The 26,615-nt window shown below is 43.8% G+C and overlaps 1 protein-coding gene across 2 annotated transcripts in view; it reads left to right on the top strand.

Moving 5' to 3' along the window:
* The window catches only part of LOC147608690 (FAD-dependent oxidoreductase family protein), a 92,980-nt gene extending 78,321 nt beyond the window's left edge, over positions 1–14,659 (top strand). For both annotated transcript variants that reach the window (XM_086788187.1, XM_086788189.1), the window contains 6 exons: positions 11,383–11,515; positions 11,620–11,671; positions 11,760–11,921; positions 12,023–12,134; positions 13,963–14,089; positions 14,182–14,659. In XM_086788187.1, the coding sequence (XP_086644313.1) occupies positions 11,383–11,515; positions 11,620–11,671; positions 11,760–11,921; positions 12,023–12,134; positions 13,963–14,089; positions 14,182–14,656 (1,061 nt within the window). In that variant the 3' untranslated portion in view covers positions 14,657–14,659. The remainder of the gene's footprint in view (positions 1–11,382; positions 11,516–11,619; positions 11,672–11,759; positions 11,922–12,022; positions 12,135–13,962; positions 14,090–14,181) is intronic.
* Positions 14,660–26,615: the final 11,956 nt, after the last annotated feature.

Below are 26,615 nucleotides of genomic sequence, written 5' to 3'. Positions count from 1 at the left end.
ACTGTGGTAAGATTGAACATATGTCCAGGGAATGTTATAAGAAGCAAAATGATTTTCAAGGTGGCAAAATTCAACATGGTAACTATGTATCCTCTAGCAATGTAGGTTATGGCAATTAGGATCATTTGTTTGCAATTAAGCATGTGATGGACACTATGACTTCACATAGTGAAGGAGATGATACTTGGTACATGGATTCTAGTGCATCAAATCATATGACATGTCATGGTGAATGGTTTAGTAGAAAGTTGTCCACACAAATACAGGGATATGTGGTTATTCGAGATGATACACAGCATCGCATCACTCATGTTGGTAGCGTGCCATTGAAGATGCATGATGGGAGAATAAAGACGATGTCGGATGTATTGTATGCCATCAATCACTAAGAACACTAAGAACGTTGTATCCGTGGATCAAATGGTTGAGTAGGGATTGCAAGTAAGGTTCAATGAGTATGGTTGCTTTGTTGAAGACTTCAAGAATGGATGCAAGCTCATTACAAAGGGACAAAAGAAAGGAAGACTATTCACTTTGGATACAAGTATCTCGGAGTTATAATCAGCTATGTTTTCACACAGCCATGGCATTGTGCAGGACATTGATATGTGGCATAAGAGAATTGTACATGTGAATATCCAAAAGCTAAAGTCTATACAAACCAAAGTGGTTTGCTAGGGTTCAAGTATGATGGAAGCAGTCTTTTTACTGGCCGAGTGTTTATGAGTTGGCCGACTGGGTTTCTCCAGTCTTGGACATGATTTGTCGGCTGTCAGTTGCTTTATGGCTGGCCGACCAGCATAGGATCATGTATGTGATGCATGTCAGTTTGAGAAGTAGGCAAGTCTTCCATTTCCAAAGGATGGTCAAATGCGTAGGAGGTCTTTGGAAATCATTCATAGTGATATTTTGGGTCCAACACAAATCCCATTCATAAATGGTTGCAAGTATTATGTTACCTTCATTGATGACTATAGTAGAATGACATGGATCTACTTCTTGAGGGAAAAAGATGAAGCATTCGAGAAGTTCAAAGAGGGATCATGGGATACAAAGGCAACTTACATGTAGGTACACACCTCGGCAAAATGAAGTTCTTGAGAGAAAGGATAGAGATCATTGGTGAGATAGCACGAGCCATGCTTAATGAGAAGGGAGTGCCAAATTACTATTAGGCAGAAGCATGTGCAACAGCACTATACTTGTTGAACAAGACACCTACAGTAGCCATTTATGAGAGTATCCTAGAGATGAGGATGACTGGCTATAGACGTGATATTGGGCACTTGAAAGTTTTTGGTTGTGTGGCTTATGTGAATATGCCTGATGAGAAGAGAAAGGAAATTGGATCCAAAGGTAGAAAAGTGTGTATTCATTGGATATGCACAAGATAGGAAAGCATACAAGTGTTACAATCCAATGATAAAATAGGTCCTTATTAGTCATGATGTGATATTTGATGAGATAGCTAGTTGGTATAAGAAAAGTGAGAATGTCACGATTAATGAAATTGATGCTACACTTACCATTGGAGAAGTCTACTAGTATGTTTAGGCCACATGAGACACCTAGTAGTGATAATGTGAGAGTCCATGGTCAGGGAGATTGAGACATGGTGTGAGCACTGTGAGTAGTCCATTGGCCAAAGGCAAGAAGAAGGTTGAAGACATTGGCATTAGAAATGCAGGTTATGAATCATTTTCTTCGGAGAGTCTTGATGACAAGTTGCGAATTCCAGTGATTAGAACTGCAGGTGTGAAACATGACAAGTATGTACTGCCACATGCTAGAACTCATGAAGCTCATAGCGACCCACAACTATCAAGAAGGTCAAAAGGGTGATAGATCCATTGTAGAGATTGACATATAGAGGATATGCCATGCATTGGCAAAGAAGCTTGGGACAAAGCCATGGGTGAGGAGATGGATGCATTGGTACATAATGACACATGGAATTTGATTGAGTTACCAAATGACACGAATGTGATTGGCTGTAAATAGGTTTATAAGGTCAAATGTCAGTCAGATGGATCCATGGAAAGATGTAAGACAAGGCTGGTCGCCAAGAGTTATGCACAAGCTCATGGACTTGATTATGATGATACATTTAGCCCAATGGCTAAGATGGCTAACGTAAGATCAATGATTTCATTGGTTGCATCTAAAGGTTGGAAATTGCATCAAATGGATGTCAAGTATTCTTTTTCGAATGGAGAGTTACAAGAAGAGGTGTTTATGGAATAGCCACAAGAGTATGTACGCCCTGATTTACCCATACATGTATGTAGATTGAAGAAGGTAATATATGGGCTGAAGCGAGCACCACGTGCATGGAGTGACAAGTTAGCAGGTATCACATTAGCACTGGATTTCATGTGGGAAATTTAGATTTTTCACTATATGTGAAGAAGACAAAATGGTTTGGTGGTGATTGTGATTTATGTGGATATCACATGCACTTTGCACTATAGTGCATGGTGACAAGATGGCTCATCATCATCAGTGCAACATTGTACAGTATTAGTTCCGGCCACTAGGACCACTGAGACTATCCTCAAGGCCATCTGGTCATTAGGACCGCCGGAGAGTTCATCAATAGTCATATGGGCCATCTGGTCACATTGACCGCTCGACTATGAGATCCAATACAGTCATATAGGCCATCTGGTCACAACGACCGCCCGACTCCGAAATCCAATACAGTCATCTGGGCCATCTAGTCGCAATGACCGCCTAACTACGAAATCTAATACAGTCATCTGGTCCATCTAGTCGCAATGACCGCCTGACTGCCAAGTCCAAGATATCTAGCATCGTTGCCATCCAATGGTTCATCTGGCATCGTTGCCGCCCATATACAAATCTTGCTCCTTAGGCTATCCAACATCGTTTCCATCCACTAGAGCATGTCTAAGTAACCATTATAAGCAGGATAATGGTCAGTTCCAATATATATATATATATATATATATATTACACACACACACACACACACAATGAAGAGAGCTAGAGACACAATCCCTCCCTCTTGAATCTGTCTTGATTGCGAGACGTCCATATCTGTACTTCAAATACATCTGGACCAACCACTTCCTCAATGCTCATAAGCTCAAAGTATATTTGGATAGTCCTAGGAGTACTCCTCTAGCATCCATTTCACGTCCAATAGCGAATAACTCTCGAATTCCAAGAGCAACTTTCTGACCACTACCTTTCCTCTTTTTCTTACATAATGAAAATCAATCTGTTTTGTTTCTTCCACCCCTGGTGGATGCTTCAATACAGGCTCCTCCTGTACATGGTTTCCATAAATTGTTAAGGAAGGCATTATATATCGTCCAATGATCTGAAAGGTCCAACCGATGACATATATGGTTGATCTTCTTGGTATTCCAAAAGGTCCATATACCATCGTTCCCTCACTTTTGCAATCCAAAGATAAAATCCATAGCAATATTCTCTCATAGATCATTCAATGGGTGCAATAATCTTGCTGGTGTTTGTCGATCAAACTTGACCTTCTATCAAACATTCTCAAATCATAAAGTTCAATGTCCTTTTTCATAGTAGGCCAATAGAAGTAGCTCTCCAAAGCTTGAAGCGTAGCCAAGGTGTCTCTATGTCCCATGTAGAAAGGAGCATGGCACTCTTCCATTACCTTGGCCTCAATTCCTTGTGTCACACATAACCTGGGTTTGCATAATAAGAAAACCTTACTTGATGACATAAAAAGTCACCAAATTTCTATTCTACAATCTGGTCCAAAATATCTTTGAAATCCTCTTTGGTAGCATAAGGATTCTTCATCAAAGTGAAATCCATATGGTAACCCATAGAAACTGCATGGGTCATGGGTCTTCGAGATAGAGCATCTACTACTTTGTTGTCTTTCCCATGGGTATGCATAATTTGAAAATGAAATTGGGCCAAATAACTAGCCCCATCTTATATGCTTTTTTGATATCTTAGGTTGAGACATGAAATACCTAAGACTTTGATGATATGTCTTGATAACAAATTCAACACCCATAAGATAGTGCTTCCAAATCTTTAAAGCATGAATGATAGCCATCGATTCTTTCTCGTATGTCGGTGCGGTCTTTTCGGCTCCTTAAAGTCTTCGACTCTCATAGGCCACGGTATGGCCCTCTTTGTTCAAGATTGCTCCAATGCATTCTCTTGAAGCATCACACTCTACCATGAATGGCTTTGATAAATCTAGAATAATCAATATTGGTCCTTTGATAATAAATTCAACACCCATAAGATAGTGCTTCCAAATCTTTAAAGCGTGAATGATAGCCATCAATTCTTTCTCGTATGTGGGTGCAATCTTTTCGGCTCCTTGAAGTCTTCGACTCTCATAGGCCACGGTATGGCCCTCTTGGTTCAAGACTACTCCAATGCAGTCTCTTGAAGCATCACACTCTACCGTGAATGGCTTTGATAAATCTGGAATAATCAATATTGGTCCTTTGCTGGCATAAAACTTTAGTGCTTCAAAGAAAGAATTCTTTTGCAGCTTTGGCCCACCGAAATCCCATGGCTTTCTTTGTCAAATCATGTAGTGGACTTGCTACCACAGCAAACCATTTGATGAACTACCTGTAATAAGAGCATAAGCCAAGGAAACTTCGAACTACATGCACACTAGTCAACTCTGGTAATAGTCTTGACTGTATTTGGGGCCATCCTGACCCCTTCTTTGGACGCTATATGGTCCAAGTAGTGAATCTATGACAAAAAGAACTTTCTCTTCTTGCCATTCACATACAACTTTTTTTTTTTTCCGGGAAAAAGATCCTTCTATTAGTTAATGAGAAAACGCCATAAGGCTACAAAGCTCACCTCGCAAGGAGGGATAGAACACAGTGAACTCCTGAGCTCCACCCCCGTGGCTGGCCGCTCTCTGGGGGGGGCTACCTAGTAGTACATGTGGGAGGTGAGAAAAGCCAGACTGGAGGCCTGTAGTGCCAAGTGACATCCTCGCCCCTCGCGGTGAGGAAAGGACCAGGGTGCCAAGTGCGGAGGAAAGCCTTGCGGCGCCCTCTCATGCGATCCGAGTCGCCCTGGAGTTTCCCCCAGTGTCCTCTCAAGGTGTGAATGATGTCCACCCAGAGGGCCTGTATGACCTCCGCCGGTGGAGTCGCCTGGCGGTCAATGGCCTCCCTGCATCGGGCTCTCCATATGTGCCAAGCCGTCATGCTGCTGATCATCTCCCATCTGTGCCCGACCCCCTCCTGAGGGGCTGCCGATGAGAAGTCTGGCGTCGGAACCACCGCCATCGCCCTGTCAGAGACCTGGATGGTCGCGCTGCCAGGGACGTCCTCATATCCAAGGGCCGGGCCGCTGTCCGTGGCCCAAGCCACCGCACCCCACGTCACCAGCATCTCACCTGGTGAGCCTGCAAAAACCATCCTGAGAGCGCGCTGCCAGACCTGCTGAGCCTGTGGGCAATCCCATAAGCAGTGCCGCTGCGACTCCTGTGCATGGCCGCACCGAGGGCAGGACGCTGGGTGTCTGCCAAAAGCTAGCCATGCCCCCACAGCCAGTCCTCTATGCGCTGTGAGCCAGAGAAAAAGCGTCACCTTCCGGGGCCGGAAGCTGGCCCAAAGGCGCTGCCAGAAGTCCCTAAGAAAGGCAGGGGAGAGCCCCTGTCGCCGCCAATGCTCGGCCGCCGCCGGGGTGCTCGCTATCCTGTGCCTCTGAATCCGCCGCCCCAGCCTCGCTGTGTACTGAAAAAAGGGGATGCCTGGGCTGGTAGGGGCCAAGTAGGGATCTCGCCAAAACCACTCACCTGGATCCCACTGAAGGCGAATAAGAGGCCTGCTGTCCCAAGCCCATAATCTCCAAGAGCAGTCCTCTCCTATCGAGGCCGGTGAGGGGTCTACATGCCACTGTCTCTGATGAAAGCCGACCACCCGCACCCTCTGAAGAATACAACCCTGGAGTCCATCCAAATCTAGTCGTGTCCTCTGAAGCTGGCCACCCTCTCCCACCTCGAAAGTGAGTGGGGCGACTCTCTCCGCTGTGCCGCAGACCGCTAGAAGGATCTCATGCCGAGTAAAGACACCCATCCACTGTGGAGGTGGAGGGTCCTGTACTGGGGTCCGCCACTCCCGGGGGATGGCCGCCTCAATGTCCTGTCTCATCAACTCTCTGCCCCTCATCCCACTGAGTCTCCTCTCCTGGGTCTCTAGAGGCAGCTGCTGAAAACATATCCAGTCGTCCAGGGACTGGGCTGGGCCGGAGCTCAAAGGGCCCCACGACACGTGAGACCGCGATCCAACCATATGGCCACTGGGAAGTCGAATCAAGGGGTTCCAGATCAATGGCTGCCTCAGGCGCTCCTCATCGGTGCCCGGAGGAGTCTGGAAGAGTGACGGCCTCAGATGCGACCAGGCCCTCAGAAGGCTAGCTGCAAAACGCTCCTCGAAGCCAAGGCCCACTCCTCTGGATCGCTGCTCTGTAAAGATCCACCTAATGCTGGGGGTCCAGGGGCCGCTAAGAGAGGGGGTGCGGCTGAGCATCCTGGAAACAAGAAACTCCTTCCACGGCTCAGCGCCTGGCAGGAGGCCACGAACTACCAACTTGCCAAGCAATGCTCGGCTTTGGCAAATAGGATCAACAATGCCCAGGCCGCCTCTCTCCCTCGGCTGAGTGATCACCGCCCATGCCACCTTGGCCCTGGCGGGCCGCCCGTCGCCACCGGACCAAAGAAAGTTCCTGATGAGCCGCTGCACCTGGCCAATGCATGCCCGAGAGAAGGCCCAGCAGGAAGTGATGTACCACATAGTAGCAAGCAGAACCTGGTTGGCCACAACTACTCGGCCAGCCAGAGATAAACGAGCGGTACTCCAATACAGAAGCTTCTTCCGAATGCTCAGAAGAAGGGGGGCTATCTGCTGCTCCGGAGATATGTCAATGCCCACATAACATCCCAAATAACGCACTGTAGTACCAGGGGGCAGCCACTGAAAACCGTCAACTGGCCTCCAAGTCGGGGGGGGCATAGAGCTGACCCACAGCCCACACGACTTGTGCCAGTTGATCAAAGCGCCCGAAGCTCTGCAAAACCTGTCCATGGCTAAGGCGAAGCGGCGGAGGTTCTCCTCACCTCCCTGAAGATAGACAGCAGTGTCATCCGCAAACTCCGAGTCTAGGAGCTCCTCCGAGGTACGGATGGGAAGCTGGAGGCCCCGCAAACCTGTATCCTGTGCCGTCAAAAAAGTGCTCATGGCCTCCGCCACAAAAAGAAAAAGAAAGGGCGCTAAGGGGCACCCCTGCCGCACCGAGCGCGAGAGCTGGAACCTCTCTCCGCGCACGCCCTGTATCAGCACCTGGCTATGAGCCGATGAGTAGAGTGCAGAGACCCCACGGATCCACTGAGGGGGGAAGCCCATCCTCTCCATAGTGCCTTCCAAGAAGGCCCAGTCCACCCGATCATATGCCTTCTCGAAGTCGAGAAGGAGCACTGCCAGATCCTCCTGTCGAAATCTAGCCAGAGCCGTAGCCTCCCAGAAGGAGAAAATGTTATCCAGAATGCTCCTATCCTGGATGAAGCCAGTCTGCGTGGAGTGGATGATGTCCGGAAGGTGAGGCTGAAGCCGCCTGCTGATCGCCTTAGCTAGGACCTTGTAGGCCGTGCCTAGCAAGGTGATCGGTCTCCACTGTCTAATCTCCAGTCTGTCTCCTCCCTCTTTGGGGATCAAGTGGATCAAACCCTCAGCCATGCTGTCCGGCATGACTCCTGACTCCATAATCTCCTGGAATGCCAATCTGAAGCCCCTGTGTAAGAGGCCCCAGTACCTCTGGAAGAAAGCCACCGAAAGACCGTCCTCTCCTGGGCATTTGCCCCGAGGTAATGCCTGAAGAGCCTCCTCCAGTTCCGTAACCGGATCCGCTCGCCAGTCTCCTATACCAAACAGGCTCATGCGGGCTGAGTGTAATCGGGTCTGCAATAGGTCCGTGAGCCCCAAGTCACTGAAGTGATGAGAAAACTCCAGTATCTGATCACGCAAAACTTCCTCTACAGAGTTGCAATCCCATGCTATGTCTGGGGCAACACTGAGAGGAAAGGAGAAAGCCACCATGCTGCTCACCACAGAGGGAGAATGAGAGGGATGGCACACCACGCAAACTCGCAAGGGCGCGACCAGTGTCTCGAACGGGCCAGCATCCAGCTGGAGGCACCTGAAAAAACCGTAATCCACTGGTAGCCCCATCACTCGCGGGGGCCCCCCAGGGGAGGCTGGAGAGAACTCTGTGGCGGGCGAGGCGAGGATCGCCATCTCCACCGGCCCGGAGTGGCGGTGGAACAGCCGCTGGACTGAGCTCTGGCCTACCCAGCTGCGCTGCCCCGGGGCAGTGGGTGGTCTGGCGAAGTATCCTGGAGAGGCCGAGGGAGGGATGGGGGCTCGTGGCGAGGAGGGGGGAGAGCGAGGAGAGGATGGAGAGGCATCTGCCAGAGGATAGGTGTCAGGGGGGGCCGCCGGGGGAGGCGGGAGAGGGGGGGCTGGGGGGGGAGAAGGAAGGGTGGAAGGAGTGCTCTCCGGGTGAGGGGAAGGGGAGCCGGGGGTCGAAGAGTGCGGCCCAGGATCCTCAGGAATCTGCTCCAAGGAGGGTGGGGGGCCCCCCGCGGGGGGAGGTGGGAGCGGGGTCTCCACGTGGGAGGCTCCACCAGCGGCCTCAACGGGCACTGAGTCTGAATCCTCGTCCATCGGGGTGGGACCTGCTGGCCGCCTATCCCTGACAGGAGCATAAGTGCGGATAGGTGCCTGTACGCCAGCCGGAGTCGCCTGTCCGCCAGCCTGTGCTGCCTGCTGGCGTCTGCGACGACGGTCCCTGCGGGCCGGGCGTTTCCGCCGCGAACCTCCTGCCATCCGCCAGCCTCCTGGGACTGCGCGGCATCCTCCGCCGGGGCCTGCTCGTCTGATGATGGCGCCTGCTGTGACGAGCCAGGGACGTCCGGTCTCTGAAGTGGATGGCCACCCCTCGGGTCTCCTGCAGGGGGTCCGGAGGCGGCATAACGTGAAGGATGAGCCCCCTTGCGGGGACAGGCGCGTGCGAGATGGCCCATCTCCCGACATATGTAACACTGGCCGGGGAGGCCCGAATACTCCACGCGCTGTATCATATGTCCTCCAGAAAGACAAGGGAGAAGGATCGTCTTCGGGAGGGACTCCGGTGACGGAACCACAACCCGAATGGCCGGGAGTCCTGCTGCCCGAGCAATCACTGAAGCCGCTGTCTGAGGCGTCTCCACCACCTGCCCGAACGCCTTGCCAATGGATGACAAGAGGGGCAAGTACTCCCTACGGAGTCCAGGAAAACAGATAGTGACGGGGAAACCTGTCGCGCCTGCTAGCGGGTCAGAAGCGGGGTCGAAACCATGAGTCCATCGCGCCAGGAACGCCCGGGAAGAGCGGAGGGCAATGGGGCTCCGAGCCAGCACCATCTGAGCTGCCTGTGGGGACTCGAAATCCACCTGATAGTAGCCACGTCCCAAAAAATCCACGCTGACGATCTTGGCGGGCACGCCAACAAGGCTGCCTTGCAGAAGGTCGCGAAGCTCTCTCCGCATCGGACGGCTACCCACTATCTTGCAGACCAAGGAGGAGGCCTCAAGAGTGGAAACTGTGGAAACAAACAACTGAAGATCTTCAGCTGTGAACTCCAGACGGAGACCGGAATCGGCAGGGTTAGTCGGAGCGGCTTCCATGGAGTCCTCCAGAGGGAAAAAGCCAGAAACCGGGGTCACCAACGGGAGGGACACAGCCCTGCGAGGAAAAAAGAGAAGCGGCGGGTTACAGGATAGCGGGGGCGGGGCGCGGGGGGGGGGGAGCTGAGGCGGGGAGGAGTTAACGGTGGGCGGAGGGGCGGGACGGAAGGGAGGAGAAAGAGGGCGGAGGGGGGAGAGGAGGCGAGGGAGAGAAGAGAGGGGGAGGCGAAGGATGAAAGAGAGGCGGAGGAAGAAGGAATGGGGAAGGAAGTAAACGGCGGGGGGAGAGGCGGGGAATGCAGCGAGGAGGGAGGCGAAGGAAGAGAAGGCGGGGGGGGAAGAAAGCGAAGAAGAGGAGGGAGGCGGGGGAGTGGAGGCGGGGGGGTGAAGGCGGAACGCGAGGCAGAAAGCGAAGAAGACGAGGGAGGCGGGGGAGAGGAGGCGGGGGGGTGAAGGCGGAACGCAAGGCAGAAGGCGGAGGGGAGGCGGCGTAGAGGGGTGCGATGAAGAAGGCGGGGGAGAGGGCGGAGGAGACCGCGGAGGGCTGGCGGGGGGGGGGAAGGTGAGGCGCGATGGCGAGAAGCAGCGGGGGGGGAGAGCGGAGCTCGCAGGCGACCTTGAGTCGTGTATCTTCACATACAACTTGTGCTTCCGCAATTCCTGAAATACCATATCCAAGTGCTTTCGATGCTCTTCTTCATTCTTTGAATGCACAATAATGTCATCAAAGAAAGTAGCTACAAACTTTCTATGTGCTCAAAATATTATTTCCATCATTTGGTTGAAAGTAGCCAAGGCATTGGTAAGACCAAAAGACATCACCAAATACTCATAGAGTCCAAAGGTAGTCTTGAATGCGGTCTTGTGAATGTCCTCCAAGCTCTGCCAGGGGGCAGCTGGTTAGTTTCCATGTAGCTATTTTGAATCATTGCTAGTCAACTGGTTGCAATCTAGCTACCATTGCAAGCTGTTTGAGATAGCTGGCTAAGAGCTCACACTTCTGGAGGGTACAAAGAGGTATCACCCTCCCTTTCCTCCACTTTCAAGCATTGCGACAGCCCCTCTTTTCTCTCCACATCAAGGGGTCATATGACTTTTGACCCTAAACCAGATATGCTTACCCTTTTCAGTTATCAAAGGGTGGATTGACTTTTGACCCTAGACTAGAGACATTTACTCTTTTGATTTTGGACCTATGCCCTGGACTGGAGACACTTGCATACATCACTGCATCATAGGGATGATGTGGCATGTTTGTTGTTCACATCCACCTGACAATAATAATTGTTTAATGAAAATGGGAGTGGAATAGCATGGCTACTCTAGCTGATCTTCTCACTCCATTACATACCCTGATGTCAACCCTGTAAATTCTCTCTACGGTGTAGCTGTGAACTCTTGGTAGAACGTTCAATGACACATCTGACACCCCCACTACAGGCACATTGCAAGACGGTAAAGTGAACAAGCCTGATTTCAGAGCCCACAGATTTCACTCTCTGAGGCTGGCAAATTCCAAGCTGTAGCTTCTCACAGAATCATAGGCCAAGTGTAGGTTGTTTATTTAGATATCTTTGATGTGGCGAGTATGTACTAGCTTGTCATATAATCAGAAGCTCATGAAAAGTGGCTCGTTTACTCACAAACCTCTGTATATGAAGGAAAGCTCGTATGGAGTGGAGTGGAAGGATGGACTGCTGCCTTGGACTTGTTAAGTGTTGCAGAAGCAGCTGATAAGACTTCACGGGAAGTTAATGAAACTCAGGAACAAGCAAAGCCTTTGGCCTGGAGAAGGCAAGGGGTTCTTCACCCTTTCTTCTTGATGTTGTCAGGTGTTTGGAAGCATTTGCATATCTGCATTTTCGCTAAGGTGGTGAGATTTTTTGTGGTTTGAGCAGGGGAATACTGAGGCCTCCAGCATCCCAGAAACACTGCAATGACTTCATGAAGGTTAGCATTGGTTTTTTATTTCTTATTTGCTTATGTTTTCTTAGCACAATTGTCCTTAGTTTGATGTGTTAATACGATATGAATGCAGTTTGTGAAGCTTTCTTCGGGTGAACACAAACAACTAGCAGGACTTTCCTGCATAGAAGGGATGGTGGCAAATACACTTCTGCCTGGATTAGCTGTCTCTCCGGACGACCTTACATTGCACATATCTCAAGGACTAAACCTTGATCCCTTGCGATACCTACAGGTTGGTAATTATGTTAATTTCTGTTGGGTTGTAATGGACACATGGTTTAGCTTTCTCTTCTTTCTCTATAATTATTGTTGGATGTATGGAGAGCTTTCAAGGCCTTATGGAGAGCATGTGAGCTGCATGCGGAGAACATTTCTACCAAAGGAAGTTCACATTCGTATGCTGTATTGAAAAAGACACACATTAGTTCTCTTTCATGCCTTGCAGGTAAATCCATGTTATATCACATCTTTCTAGTTATAAATACTTAGGTTATGTTTGAGTTCAGCATAATTAGCAGGTATCAATCACAACTAGTCATAAGTATGCTTATAAACATTTTGAAGGTGAGACAAAGGTCATTACATTGTTGTCTTTTGAATTGTTCATCCTTAATAAATGACAAAATTAGCTGAAGGTTCACCCATGAACTGGTACTATTTAGTACTAAAGGGAAGTTAGTAGAAATAATGCAACAGGACCAATGAGGAGGGTTGGGATGCACAATCGGTAGATTCCCTCAACCATGAGAGGCATAGCTTGCAAAGTCAAGGCTTTATCTTCTTACTCAGGCTGCTGGCTCTTCCTCACTAGATCTCAGATAAATTTTCAGGGGCTGAGTGCTTGAGGATTGAAGAAATCAATGCTAGTTTATAAACATTCATATTGGATATTATCAAAATCATTTCCAAGGTTTGAAATCGAAATACAACCTGTCATGTCAAATATAAGGGGTGTAAAGGACAGGTCTACCTTAGATGGAAGAGAGACTTATTGTCTACTGTTGTTTCCACTATGTTTATTGGCACTTCTGAATCTTCTTTAATCTATAAGTTAATTCATTTTTAACCTGAGGATTTCTTATCTTTGTACAGTGGAAAATCCACAAAAATCCTAAGAAGCCAAGACTCTTAGCTTCAGCTTGTAAGACCTATTTAACAAATGTTACCAAGTGGTTGAGCTTTTTTTCTCAAAGCAGTCTTATCCTTTGTTCATAGGCTTTGGAACGTCTACTAGCTGAGGTAAGTTGGACTTTGAAGGATTTTGTTGGAGTTATTCCAGTTGAAATCCTTTCAAGTCCTCTCATAATCTAAATTATAACGCTACACCTCACTGCAAACATTTGATTTTACTGCTCTTTGTGCAAAAGATAAATCTGAAAGATTTGAAATCTTGTAGGAAAAAGTGTTTAGGTCAGTTTTTTTAGTTGTAGGTAGTGCTTTGTGAGTTGAAAAACTAGGGTTATTTCAACTTTCTTGGCAAAAGAAGATCATATAATAAGGTTGTAAATCTCAAAGATGTCTCTTCTTGGATAGACTCGTATTTTCATATCCTTTGAATCCCTATGGGTACAATGTGCCCGTTTCCTTGCAGACTTCTCTCTTTTTAAGTACGGATTATGAATTTATGGAACACTGGATTGCTTCTAATTCTTGTCCAATTATTCTTCATAAAGTATATCAGGTAAGCCCATATATAGATGGTTTTTTTTGTGTGAGTCTTGCCTGAGAGTAAGTGTGTGTGTGTGTGTGTGTACATGAGGGTCTGAGGCCTCATGTGTCAGGGCAAGTGTGTGTGTGTGTACATGAGGGTCTGAGGCCTCATTTTGATCCCATTTCCAGGAAAATTCTTCCAAGGAACCTCTGTAATGAGCAATTACTTACTAATATAGGCACAAAATCTTAGTAAAAGCACTCCTTTATTATTGCTAGGTCCCTTTCACACTTGCTTGCACCAAAAGTAACCTAGAAGTCACTTTATACCTGAGAGAGCCCTATCCAGGGTCTCCTATGGGTGTATAGCCTAACCCATGATAAGCCAGCATAATCACAACAAAGTGAAACCATAATTTGTGCTTGTCTGTCCAGTCTGATCAAGTAAAAGTTCATATTAGCTGTTCTTTCCACTAGCATCACTCATGTACCAATTTAATAAACCAAGTTTGTTCTTGTAAGAGTGCTTGAAGATTAAGATAAGAAGTTGGGGATCCTTTTTTGTGGACTTTTATGAAGTACTTGTTCATCACAAAATGGTTTTTGTTGGGGCCTCTGTGCAGATCATTATGATGCAGTTATCATTTGCTTGGGTGCTGGGGTCAGCAAGCTTCAAGAGCTTTCAGGCAAGCTACCCATCACCTATTGTCGAGGAGTGGTGGCCCATCTTGCATTGCCACCTGAAAAAGAGTAAGATCGACCACCTTCTATGCTTACATGCACTTTGACAGCTTGTGTTCTTTGTGGTTACTTTTCAAAAAACATGCATCAACATGATGTAGGGAGGAGTTCAAGTTTGAGGGACCCTCTATTTTGGGTGAGACATGGCTTGCTGCACAAGGGCCACACAACTTGATTCTTGGAGCAACAAAAGAGTGGGACAATTGCAACACTTCAGTGACTGTGGAGGATGAAGCTGCTATTGCTGCCTCTAATGAACTTTGTGCAAAAGCAGCAGCGTTTTACCCTCCTATAAAGAACTGGCTGCTGCAAGAAGCCCGAGCAGGCGTGCGAGCTATGACGCCACGCACACCATGGGGTAAAGTACCACTAGCTGGGTGTATTGATAAAATTGTAAACCATGAATTTTTGGAAAAAACCCCCTCTCCATACTATTGGATTTTTGGAGGGCTTGGTTCTAGAGGGCTCATATATCATGCCTGGTTGGGTAAAAAGGTAGCTGAGGCTGTAGTCTCTCAAAGTGAAGCTTGCCTTCCCAAAGAATTTTTACAATGGAAATCTGATAGAAAGAATTAGGATGTGATTTTTTGTGTGTGTGGGAATGTTTATGCTGCCTAAAATGTTAACCACCACATTCTCAAGTTTATAAAGCATTAAATAGAGTAGTCAACCTTAACCTAAGGTAACGCCAACCAGGCATTCCATACTCTGGAGGCTGAATTAGTTTTCAATATGGTGGGTGGGCCTAGAAAGAGAGGGTGGGTGCACCCTTGGCCCACAACCCCATTGGGCAGGTGCTTGAACCGGGCTTGGGCCTTCACCCTCAAGATTGATCAGGTGTTAAGAGTAAGCCAGCGTAAGTGTAACCTGTTGAAAGTGTAATCAATCCCCCTTCCTAGTGAATGACACGTGGCAGCTGGGTGGGAAATTAACCCCATATGCAAGGGTTGTAAAGGCTCTGTGGAGGTATAAGAAGTAGAGGTCTTTATCCCAGTGCATGTTTTTTTTTTTGGGGGGGGGGGGGGGGGGGGGGGGAACTATGGTCGGTGGCTAGGAGGTGGAGTTGGGGTCGTCGCACTCGGCCGGCCCCCAAGTAGTTGCTGGGTTTGACATGGTACCTAGAGCCAGCCCCTTCATGCTCATGTCTTTTCTCCATCGCCTTCTCATTGGTGCTCAGGTTTCATCAACAGCATTATCTGGGTGCTTAAGAATGCTGCTACAAAGCTTGTTATCCATCCTAGCTGCACAAGCGTATTTGAGCTTTTAACAGTCTTTCCTAGCTGAGCTTGATCATGTGTGACTGCTAATAGAATCGAGCATCTCGCAGCCTTTAGCTTCACACTAGCAGACGACCAACACCTGTACATGGTATCTACACATCATCGAAAAGCAGCTGTGCGGCTCGAACATAGCAGTTGAATTGAGTAGAAGGGGTAGCACTGGTAGCAGAGAAGCAGCAACCACCACCGTTGGGGCCCACAGAGTGCAGCTCGATGCGAAATCTTGCAAGAAACCAGTGGTTGCAGTAGCAGAAGTTGTCAAGATGGCAGCGATAGAGCGCATCGCCAGTCCGCAGTCCAGCAGCAATTCATGTAGGCGGCAGTTCATCTTTCTGTATATTAATTTATCGTGTGGCTCTCGTAAGGGTGAGGTTTCTAAGGTTGGGTGTAAATGCAACTTCAATTATGAGCACATGTTCACTTGGAAACATCATTGGCATGTGCTTCCGCATCGACCCAAGTGCCATTGGCATCTAAGCCTCAAGCTGTGGTGGCATGGAAACGCCGTCGAAAGAAAATGGATGTGTCATGCACAATGACTTCATCGGAAAGATCTACTTCAACTTTCTTTTGGGGCCAAGGTGAGCCCGAGACATGGTACCCAACGGAGGCATGGAGTGGCTGTGTGAGAGACACAGTTTGATGACCCAAGATGAGCTCAAATTTTGGTGGCCATGTGTGAGCGACATTTTGTTGGGTGTGTTGAGTGGTGTACAAGATGAGACACTTGTAATGTGTTGCCAATGATGAGGCATGTAATGTGTGTGTGTAGAGTGTTGCCCTAGAATGAGGCACCATTGAAAGCCGTGTGAGTCTTGGGTTTTCAAGTTCCCGCGTTGAGGAACCTCAGGTCGAAAGCCATGTGAGAGCTTTGTGAGATTGAGCATAGACTCTTCATGTAGCTGTAAGGGAGGGTGTTGAAGTCAAAGCTCCAAGAGAGCTAGTGTTTGTAGGCATGTGTGTGTGTGCACCATGAGAGTGGAAAGGTTTGTGAGGATTTTGAATGTTTGGGTGGCTGCTTGGTGGGAGTGCTGGCATAAGCACTGTGCCGAGCTGGGTGCACTGTGGGCACCATGTTGGCTGGTCGTCGATGGTTGGGCGTTGTTGAAAGTGTAATCTAGCCCCCTTCTAGTGAATGACACGTGGCAGCTGGTGGGAAATTAGGCCCATAAGCTAGTGTCGTAAAGGCTGTGTGGAGATATAAGAGGTAGAAGAAGTGGGAGGTCTTGATCCCCGTGCGCGTTTTAGGAGGGGAGACCTCTGGCTAGGAGGCAGAGGTGGGATCTCCCGACTGGCCCTTGTGGTTGCTGGAGTTTGACATAACCAATGGACTTCCCATTAGCAATTCTTTAAAGCCCATCCTTTTTACATACAAGTGGCAGTTTTTTATTTCACTAGTGCAGATCTCAAATTTGGACCCATTAGTTGATTTGTACCTTTTTCATTTATTTAGCACCATTGCATCAAGATATTCCTTCCTTTCATATTCCTTTTAAATTGGGAAGGTTGAACATGCCTATTTCCCCTCATGTTTAGCAATGAGATCATATAACACTTGGTGTTAATCATGCAAGCATTTCATGCAATAATCTATAGCTCTAACAACATAATAAAATTACACCAAATATTTATTCATTAATACATTAACATTACCCTCTTTAACATCTCAATTGATCCATAACTAGCCACATATCATTAAAAGGATGCTATAAAGATGAAAAATAGAGCTCACCTCTAACAGTATTCCAACCATACCTAAGCACTACTCTAGCGAGTGTCTATAGTTATGATCCATGTCTCTAGCATAACCCTATGGGTAAACTAGCCCTAAAGTTTATAATCTATTCCCATAACTAAGAATGCTTAGTAATCATTTCTTCTTTGTCTTTTATAGAACTAAAACCTCCACGTTTTTTTAACAAACTTTTGCACACCTATCCATAGATTTTTAACCATAATTTCTTTTACTTCTTTTGCTTTTCCATGCAAGGTCCTACTCCATATAGACCAAGGCATCGGCCCCAAGCCTCTTGCGAAAACCATGGAACGTACTAGGAATCTCACATGCAGATAGTCATCTTCTTACGAGTCTCTCTTTATTAACACCTCTCATAGGGTCCCATCCCATGAAAACCAAGGCATTAGTCTAAGGAAAAAACTCCCTAAGAACCTACCAAAGTAGCCTCATGGTGATAATTATCTTCTTATGGTGCTCATTTTTTGTTTTTTTTCCTTTTTCAACACAATCTTAGGGATCATTGACTTTTTTTCTTTTTTTGGTGTGTTTATTTTGATTTTTTCTTGCCTTTTATATTTTTTCTATCTTCTCATTTTCATTTGTTTAAAAAACATGAAACAACTACACTACACAAAAAAACTCCTAACGTAACACACTAGATAATGAAAAATTGAACACTTCTAAAACACACCCTCATTGTAGCAAGGTATAATTAAACTCACTCTAATCATCCTCTAATTGATCCTCCTCTAAAAGCATGGTCATCAAGGAACTAATCCTCCTCTAAAAGCACTTCCTCACAACTACCCTAAATATCCTCACAACTACCCTAAATATACACTCATTGATGCTATATGTCCAATCCAACACCCTAGTCCAAAATGGACAAACATGAGTCAACAATTTCTCCATAAAAGAAGGGGTAAGGTCAATGATGCTATTTATCCGGTCCGACACCCTAGTCCAAAATGGACAAACAAGAGACATCAATATCTCCATAAGGAAGGGCTTAGCCTCTAACTCTGGACCCTCAATCCTCATCTGGGATTCTCGATAATAGGAGAAAAGACAGTGTCCTCTTGAGGAGTCGCTCTTGGTAACACTTTGACAAAGCTAGACCCATCTCTCCTAAAATTAATGCAACATTGCCAACATAGAAAAGACGTATGCAACATCCTATGCTCACACATGCCATAGTACAATGAAATGAAACTATAAGTAAAATAAAGAAACAAATGTTGTCTACTACTGACAACAAAGCCTACATTGCTAGGCATAAAGATATTGGGAATGAGTTTGGAGAAAAGGTATAGTGAAATGTCCTTGATGATGACTCTCCTTACTGACCTCATTCAACACTAGTCTACTTGTGTCTATCCCAATGAAATCCATTGTATAAATCGTCCTTGTTGCACATTAATCATTCATCAAATAAAACATCAAAGCATCAAAACTACTTAGCCTAGCGTATAATTACCAAATAACCTAAACACTTCCATTCCTATGTTGCATAGTCTTTTACTCTTAATATGTTAATTTCTAATGGTTTATTCTCTCCATGTAAGTCTTGTATACTTAAGGAACCATTATTGAAAACCTATAAGATCCTAAAAGGTCTTAACCACCTAATCCTTCGCTTATCGAGAAATGTATAATACTGACTATCATAGACTAGAACCAAGTCTCCCTTCTTAAACATACAGATATTTATGTTATGATCATACCATGCTTTCCTACATTTTTGCATAGCTTCTAAACTCTGGAGAGCTATTAATTTTGCTAACTTTATCAATTGGTCATTCAATCGATCATTCAAGGATACATGATCACCTAACCACATTGCTAACATTACCCTTAATGTTGGGATTTCTTGTTCAATATAGGGAATACTGCATCGTAAATTAAAAGGAGTATTCTGTGTAGTAACTTTATAGGTTGTACAATAAGCCCATGATGCTTTTATAATCATTCATCCCAATCCCTCTTATCCTTTGTCTACTGTTTTAGTTAGTATCACACATGAAATACGATTAGTAATGTCCACCTAGCCATTGGCTCTCTGGTAATATGGCATAGATTTCTTGTGTGTAGTTTGCCATTGGCTCTCTGGTAATATGGCATAGATTTCTTGTGTGTAGTTTGCCATTGGCTCTCTGGTAATATGGCATAGATTTCTTGTGTATAGTTTTGTACAACTCTGTTAATTCACTAATCATTTCATTTAGGAAACGGGAACCTTGATCACTTACTAGCTGTAATGGGCACCCAAAACACCTTCTCCACCATTTAGTGACAATTTGTACACACCAAGATATATCAATCAGACTGATATCATGACAGAGGATCTATTGGTCTCACAAAATCAATTTTCCCACTTCTCAAAAGGTATCAATGTTAAAATTGGCCTTAATGTTGTAGCAAAAACTGTTTAGATGGTCTGCAAAATCTTTGGCATTTATCACATTTATGGCAATCTTTAAATAAGGTTGGCCACCAATAACCAGCCACCAAAAGAGCTGTTAGCTCACATGTAAAGTCTCCATGTATAGCCTTCAAGATAGTGGAAACTTCCTCTTCATGCACACATCGGCGATAAAGTCCTTGAGGAAAGTACTTTTTTAGATCCTCAAGAAATTAGCAATGCTCACATACCATGGTACTTGTGTCTCCACTAAGAATAATGTTGCATCGGGCAAATCATCTTCTACTCCAATTTTCTGATCATACCTCAAAGATTTAGTTATTCTGATCAATTAAGAGTGTTATTTGTGTTGGCATAGCACTCGGGATTTCAAAGCATCCTCTCTTTGCTTTCAGTCACTTGCTTTGATTATTATGCACAAAATCTCTCTATTGAGATTCAAAGTAGCTCCTAATTACTACACTAATCTACCCTCTTATATGATGATAAAAAGACCTAGAAATAAAGAAAGAAGGTAGGTTTGCATTGTGCAAAGCATGGACAACACCCCCAATGGCTCATCTTTTCTCTTTGGAGAAGTTGAATTTTATATTGGAACTAAAAAATCATCATCTCCAAAGGTCTTGAGAAATCCAAGATTCTTTTGTCTTCCCTTAGCCACTTCTTTCATCTGAAAATGAAGGATTGGTTCACACTAAATAGGCACCCCTTTACATCTCCAATGTCCAATCAAATTAAATACCCCCAAAATGCATAAATCCTATCCCCAATGAAACTCTCGACACCACCAATGCGTAGCAATACAAACCACCCTTCTCATCCATTTATAAAACTGATTTTTTAAAAAAATCATCATACATCAAAATTTAGTAAAAATAATTAGCACATCTTAAAAAATAGGTATGAAAACCTATTGGAAATCCACATTTGGAAATGAACATTAATTTTAAAATTAGCTATTTCTTAATGCTAAAAATAGGCTATTTATCACTAAAAATATGTTGAGCCAAATGAAAAATATTGAAAATACGTTTTAAATGACCAAATTAAGCCAAAATTGAGTCATTAGACGTGGAAAGGCGAGAGCAATGTTGAGTGTTAGGAGTTCACCTCGTAAATGATTGACAAGTCTTGAGATGTTGATAGGTGCAGGGTGCCCTCATCCATCAAGGTTATTGTCATTATTCCATTGGGGAAGCTTGAGTGTTGTGGTTCTTTTTCACCAATTTCACAATCAAGGGCTGCAATTCATCTCCTCCCAAGAATGATGCTCTCTTTCATTGTACTTATGGGGGCCACATAAAACCTGGAAGATGTAGGTTTAGTTCCAATATACAAGTAAACTTTAAAAAGAAATTGACGATGGTAGATTGAGAATAAGTTATAGTAGTAATGGTTGATGGGGATAGCTCAAGGGATGGGTGAACTAATAAGGTACATAATTGTCTAGTCAGGTTCGCACAACATCAAGGATTTTGCTATGGTGAAACAGTCTCTAGTGCTTCATGAAGCAACTCTAAAACTAATTTTAGACATGTTTGTTTTACTAAAGCTACAAAAATCGATCCTCTCACTCTCTTTTTTTAAGTTTTGAGGTTTGTTGGTTTTTGTTTTCTAGGCTGGTGTCTCTATGTTCACACGTGTTGACTCACATATGTTGACTCATGCCTCTAGACTCATCTCTACACTCACATGTGTTAGCTCATACATAATGACCATGTCTGTAGGCTCACATCTTTTTGTATGAAGTAGGCTTACATACTTTATTTTTATGAAATAGACCTACTTGGGGCAAGGAATTTTATGCACTAGGCTTATGATCGGGTTCATATTGGGCAAGAAATGTACTTAAATGCCTTAATAAATGTACTTTACTATCTTAATAATTATGAGGACAAGAATTTTCCTTGGAAGTTATAGCTAGTACAGATTTAATGACAAGGAAATTCTTAAAAGAACATAAGTAGGTATATAATAATTGGTTGGTATAATATAAGCTATACCTACCACTAGACTCACGTTTGTTGTCTCACGTATGTAGACTTACGGTTCACGTGTCTTTTATCAAGAAACTGTGGATGGGCTCATATCTCCCAATCCAAAAACTTGTTTAGCTTTATTATAGAGTTTTTTGAGGTTTTTTGGATTTGATGGGAGGTGATTAAGGGTCCTAATCTTAGTTAATGGAGGATATACAAGTTTTTGATTGTTTTTGTTGTTTTACATGCTCTGAAACTTTCAATTCTAATAATGCATGAAAATTTATGAAATGAATGAACAAAAATTAACTATCCTACTCTAATCCACTTCTAATGGAGCTTAATGCTTATGTTTTTGGAGTGGATTCCACTCCTAATTACAATTGCTAAGCTATTTCTTGGCTCAATGTAAGAAGATAAAGCCTTATGGACTTCAAAATCATACAAATCACTAAGAAACCAAGGTTTCTCCCTTCTAAGAGATGAAAACATAATGCTCTAACAAAAATAAATGTCAAATCAAAATTAAAAAGAACAACCTAAACACATACAAGACTCTAAAACCGTATGTTTTTTAGAGTGTGACCTCCAACACTAGGGGCAATCCCAATAGCTTGGAATGGACAGATTAATAGAGTTAAGTCCTAGTCTAGTCCCTGTTGAAGTGGTGCCAAATATGTTTGAGTCAAAAGCTTACCTTAACCTTGCTAAAGCATATGTTGTTGGTCCTTGCCTTTGAGCCACAAATGTAACTTCTCATTGTGGGTGTGCTAGCTCGTGTGTCACATCCTCATTTCATTGTCACACTGGAATGCTCCTTGCCAATGTGGTGAAGGGAGAACTCTCTTTGCCTAGATGGAGGCAAATCAAGGTGGTCCTTCATAATGGTTCTCTCTCACACAAAGCAAGGGAAGAAGAAGAAGAAGCTAATGCAAGAGGAGAACCTACAAGAAAATCTATTCAAGTAAGCATGACTCTAATAGAATACAAGGAACAGTAGAGAAGAAAGGGAGATTACAAGTATTCTATTGGAATAGGTCGAGCAAGAAAATCTATTCAAGTAAGCATGACTCTAATAGAATACAAGGAACAGTAGAGAAGAAAGGGAGATTACAAGTATTCTATTGGAATAGGTCGAGCAAGTGAAACCATGTTAACCTACGGAGTGGTTAACAAATGTTCCCAAGAAAGGGCACAAAAGCAAGAGGGGACTAATGGAACCTTGTGGATCTTGACGTTGGGACTATTTATATGGTGACCATGATATACTACGTAGAATTATACGGGTCGTATAATGGATTTAGTACGAATAACATGGGTTATTCCTCGTCATTTTCTCATTTAATTAGACAAATTATGTTTTTTAATTTTCAATCAATAAACTTATCGATCAATAATCTTATCAATCAATAATATATCGATCGAAAAACTGGCATTATAAGCCATCGAAAGCTTATTCAATCAATTATCTTTTTGAAAGCTTTGTGAGAGAGTGATTAGAGAGTGACTTGCAGGTTTAGGGTGATTAGTAGGTAATATTTATGAAGCTTTTTCTTTTTTCCTTTTTGTTTTTCTTTTTATGCTTGTTTTTTAAAAAAAGCTAGTTGTGTACACTCTAGCACCCGTATGGGGTAGTTGTGACCACTATAGTTAAATACTAATACGTGCTCAAGCTTAATGTGTTCACTCTGGTCTTTACCGACCAGTTGTGTCCACTTTAAGTTCAATTTGTAGGAAGCCAAAGCTAGTTGTGTACACTCTAGCACCCGTATATATGGGGTAGTTGTGACCACTCTAGTTAAATACTATTACTTGCTCAAGCTTACTGTGTTCACTCTGGTCTTTACCGACCAGTTGTGTCCACTTTAAGTTTAATTTGTAGGAAGCCAGTTACTGTGTCCACTCTGATCTTTACCGACTAGTTGTGTCCACTTTAAGCTATCCCGAAAGCCACTTACTGTATCCACTCTGATCTTACCGACTAGTTGTGTCCACTTTAAGTTATCCTCACACGAAAGCCACTTACTATGTCCACTCTGGTCTTAACTACCAGTTGTGTCCACTTTAAGTTATCCTCACAGAAAAGTCACTTATTGTGTCCACTTTGGTCTTACCGACCAATTGTGTCCGCTTTAAGTTATCCTCACAACACGAAGCCAATTAATGTGTCCACTCTAGTCTTTACTGACCAGTTGTGTCCACTTTAAGTTTTCCTCACACGAAGCAACTTATTGTGTCCACTCTGGTCTTTACCGACCAGAGTTGTGTTCACTTTAAGTTCACTGTATAGGATCCCTTATCGTGTCCACTGTAAGATTAGGTATGTCCACTTTAAGATTAGGTGTGTTGACCTATATTTTAAGTTCACGGATCATATGTTGTGTCAAGGATCAATCGTATGTTATCTATAATTTTTAAGTTGTGCGATAAAATTACATACAGCGTTAGAAAAAAAATCGTGTGATGAAATTAATGTTTAAAGTTTATCATGTGATTAATTTAAATCTTTTACATTTTGTAGATCATGGCCAAGTCAATTAACAAGCCTCAATGAAAAGTCCTTTTAGAGATTGTTTGCATGTATTTAATAAACATGCCTGAAGATGAGCTCAGATCATGTTTTGACCTAAAGAGGAAGGAGCTTTTTGAAAGCATGGTAGGTAAAGTCAGCAGGAGGGCGTTCAGAGCTCTTCGTGAGACCTGGCCAATTTTTGATAGCCAAGTTGACTTGCTAACATCAAGCAAGATCCGCATAGTGTATGAGTGCTTTGGGCCAGCTTCAGGTGGTTGCAAAGAATATGCCCGTAGAGAAGAAAAGTGCTCAGGGTTTTGCTATGTGATTAGCATTAATCACAAATTTATACAATAGCTACAAAGGCAAAGGCAAAGCTAAAGCCATAGTTGAAGAAGAGCAAGAGGTTGCTCGTCTTGCAAAAATTGCCAAAACAGAGGTCATTGCCATAGCCAATGCATCAGCTCTACAGTTGGTGGACAACGCACCTAGAGTTCTTACCAAGCTGCCAGATTAGGTGAAGGTGCATTCGGCTTTGTGTGCAAGGTCAAAGTGCATGACCCGGCCTTCCCAAATATTTGCTATGCTGCGAAGTGCATCACTCATGGGGAATCATTCATGTCACCAGAGATGATAGCAATGCATGAGGCCACTTGAGTGCATATCACTCATCGTGGTATCATTTTTGCAAAGGGATTAATGCATTCAGAGGACAGAGCAGCAATCATCTATCAGTTGGTGGACAACGCACCTAGAGTTCTTACCAAGCTGCCAGATTAGGTGAAGGTGCATTCGGCTTTGTGTGCAAGGTCAAAGTGCATGACCCGGCCTTCCCAGATATTTGCTATGCTGTGAAGTGCATCACTCATGGGGAATCATTCATGTCACCAGAGATGATAGCAATGCATGAGGCCACTTGAGTGCATATCACTCATCGTGGTATCATTTTTGCAAAGGGATTAATGCATTCAGAGGACAGACCAGCAATCATCTATCAGTTTTGGAATGGTGGACATCTAGAAAGATGGATGCGCCAACTTTGAACTGATGGATCAAGACCTATGCGAAGGGATTTCCAGGACATGCCAGAGAATGTAAGCACAACAGGGACATTTAGAGGTCACATCCTATACATCATTAATGACCTCTTGGAAACCCTTGAGTACATGCATGATAAGGATCTTTTGTACAATGATCTACATAGAAGGAATATTCTTTTTCATTTTAATGAGAGCATAGATAATGCTTGTAGGGCTGGCAGATTAGGGTTGGGAAACACGCACACAAAGCACATCACATTTTTCAAAGCTTCCAGATAAAAGACCATAGACAAAGATAGAGTGGCAACAAAAATACAAACATGTTACGCTTGAATGCTTTTCTACAAGTCCTCCCCCTTATAATAAGGCCCAAGATGTATATTCTATGAGTTTTCAAATCAAGCGCTTACTTGATTATATTCCAAAGCCATTTTCAAATGATGAAGTTGCTGCATTATTCGCTCGAATAAGCAAAACCATGCATGTGTGTGTGTGTGTGTGTGTGTGTGTGTGTGTGTGTGTGTGTGTGTGTGTGTGTGTGTGTGTGTGTGTGTGTGTGTGTGTGTGTGTGTGTGTGTGTGTGTGTGTTACAGCACAATACTATACAAAAGTATATATCAAGATTTTTCTAAAGGGTATGTCAAACTTTTAAGTGTTCCAAGAAGATATTTATCTTTTTAGATTCAAGTTTTCAAAACTCAAATGTTTACAAGATTACAAAACTCAAAGGATTTCAAGAAACAACATTTTCAAGAAGTAGCACAGTTGTTGGTCTTGATTTTTTAGGAGAGAGTGTGGTAGCTCTCCAACCATATGAAAATATGGTTATTTATACATGTTCATGCATAATAAATATAAATATAAAAAATAATACAAATTTCATATGCTATGCTCTTGTAAGATCCATGCTTGTGGGATGTTATACACTCAATATCAAGGTGCTTAGAGGTTTGACAAGGTGCATATCAAGCTTTTCAAGTGTTACATAAAGATATCAGGCTTTTCAAATTCAAGTTCTCAAAACGAAAAGGTTTGCAAAATCTCGAAAACTCAAAGGCTTTCCAATATTAGACTTTCAAATGGATATAGGTCTTCTTTATAATGACTAGGTCTTCTATAATGATTTTCAAGGTGCACATACTAAACTTTTCAGGTATTCTGTGTTGACTTTCTAGGTGCTCATATTTGTGTATTGTTATGTATGCATATATATATATATATATACACACATACATACGTACATGTATATATATATACATACATACATACATATACATACATACATACATACATACATACATACATACATACATGTATGTATGTATGTATATATATGTATATATATATATATATATATATAGAGAGAGAGAGAGAGCAACCATTTTTAATATCATTGTTTGTTTTTTGTTTTTAATTTTAATTTTAATTTTAAGTTACATGCTTGCCACCTCTAGTTATATTATTAGATCCATGTGTATGGTCTGTGTGCCTTTGCATTAATCTCTCAATGAAGGAGAGATAGATATCGACTTCTTCCCTTCATGAGATGTCTAATTTTATTTTG

Source organism: Cibotium barometz, chromosome 52 (assembly GCF_041138505.1).
Source record: "Cibotium barometz isolate CiBa-2024 chromosome 52, ASM4113850v1, whole genome shotgun sequence".
In the NCBI taxonomy this organism is placed as follows: domain Eukaryota; kingdom Viridiplantae; phylum Streptophyta; class Polypodiopsida; order Cyatheales; family Cibotiaceae; genus Cibotium; species Cibotium barometz.
The sequence above is the reverse complement of the archived record's forward strand: the minus strand, read 5'-3'. Positions and strand labels throughout refer to the sequence as shown.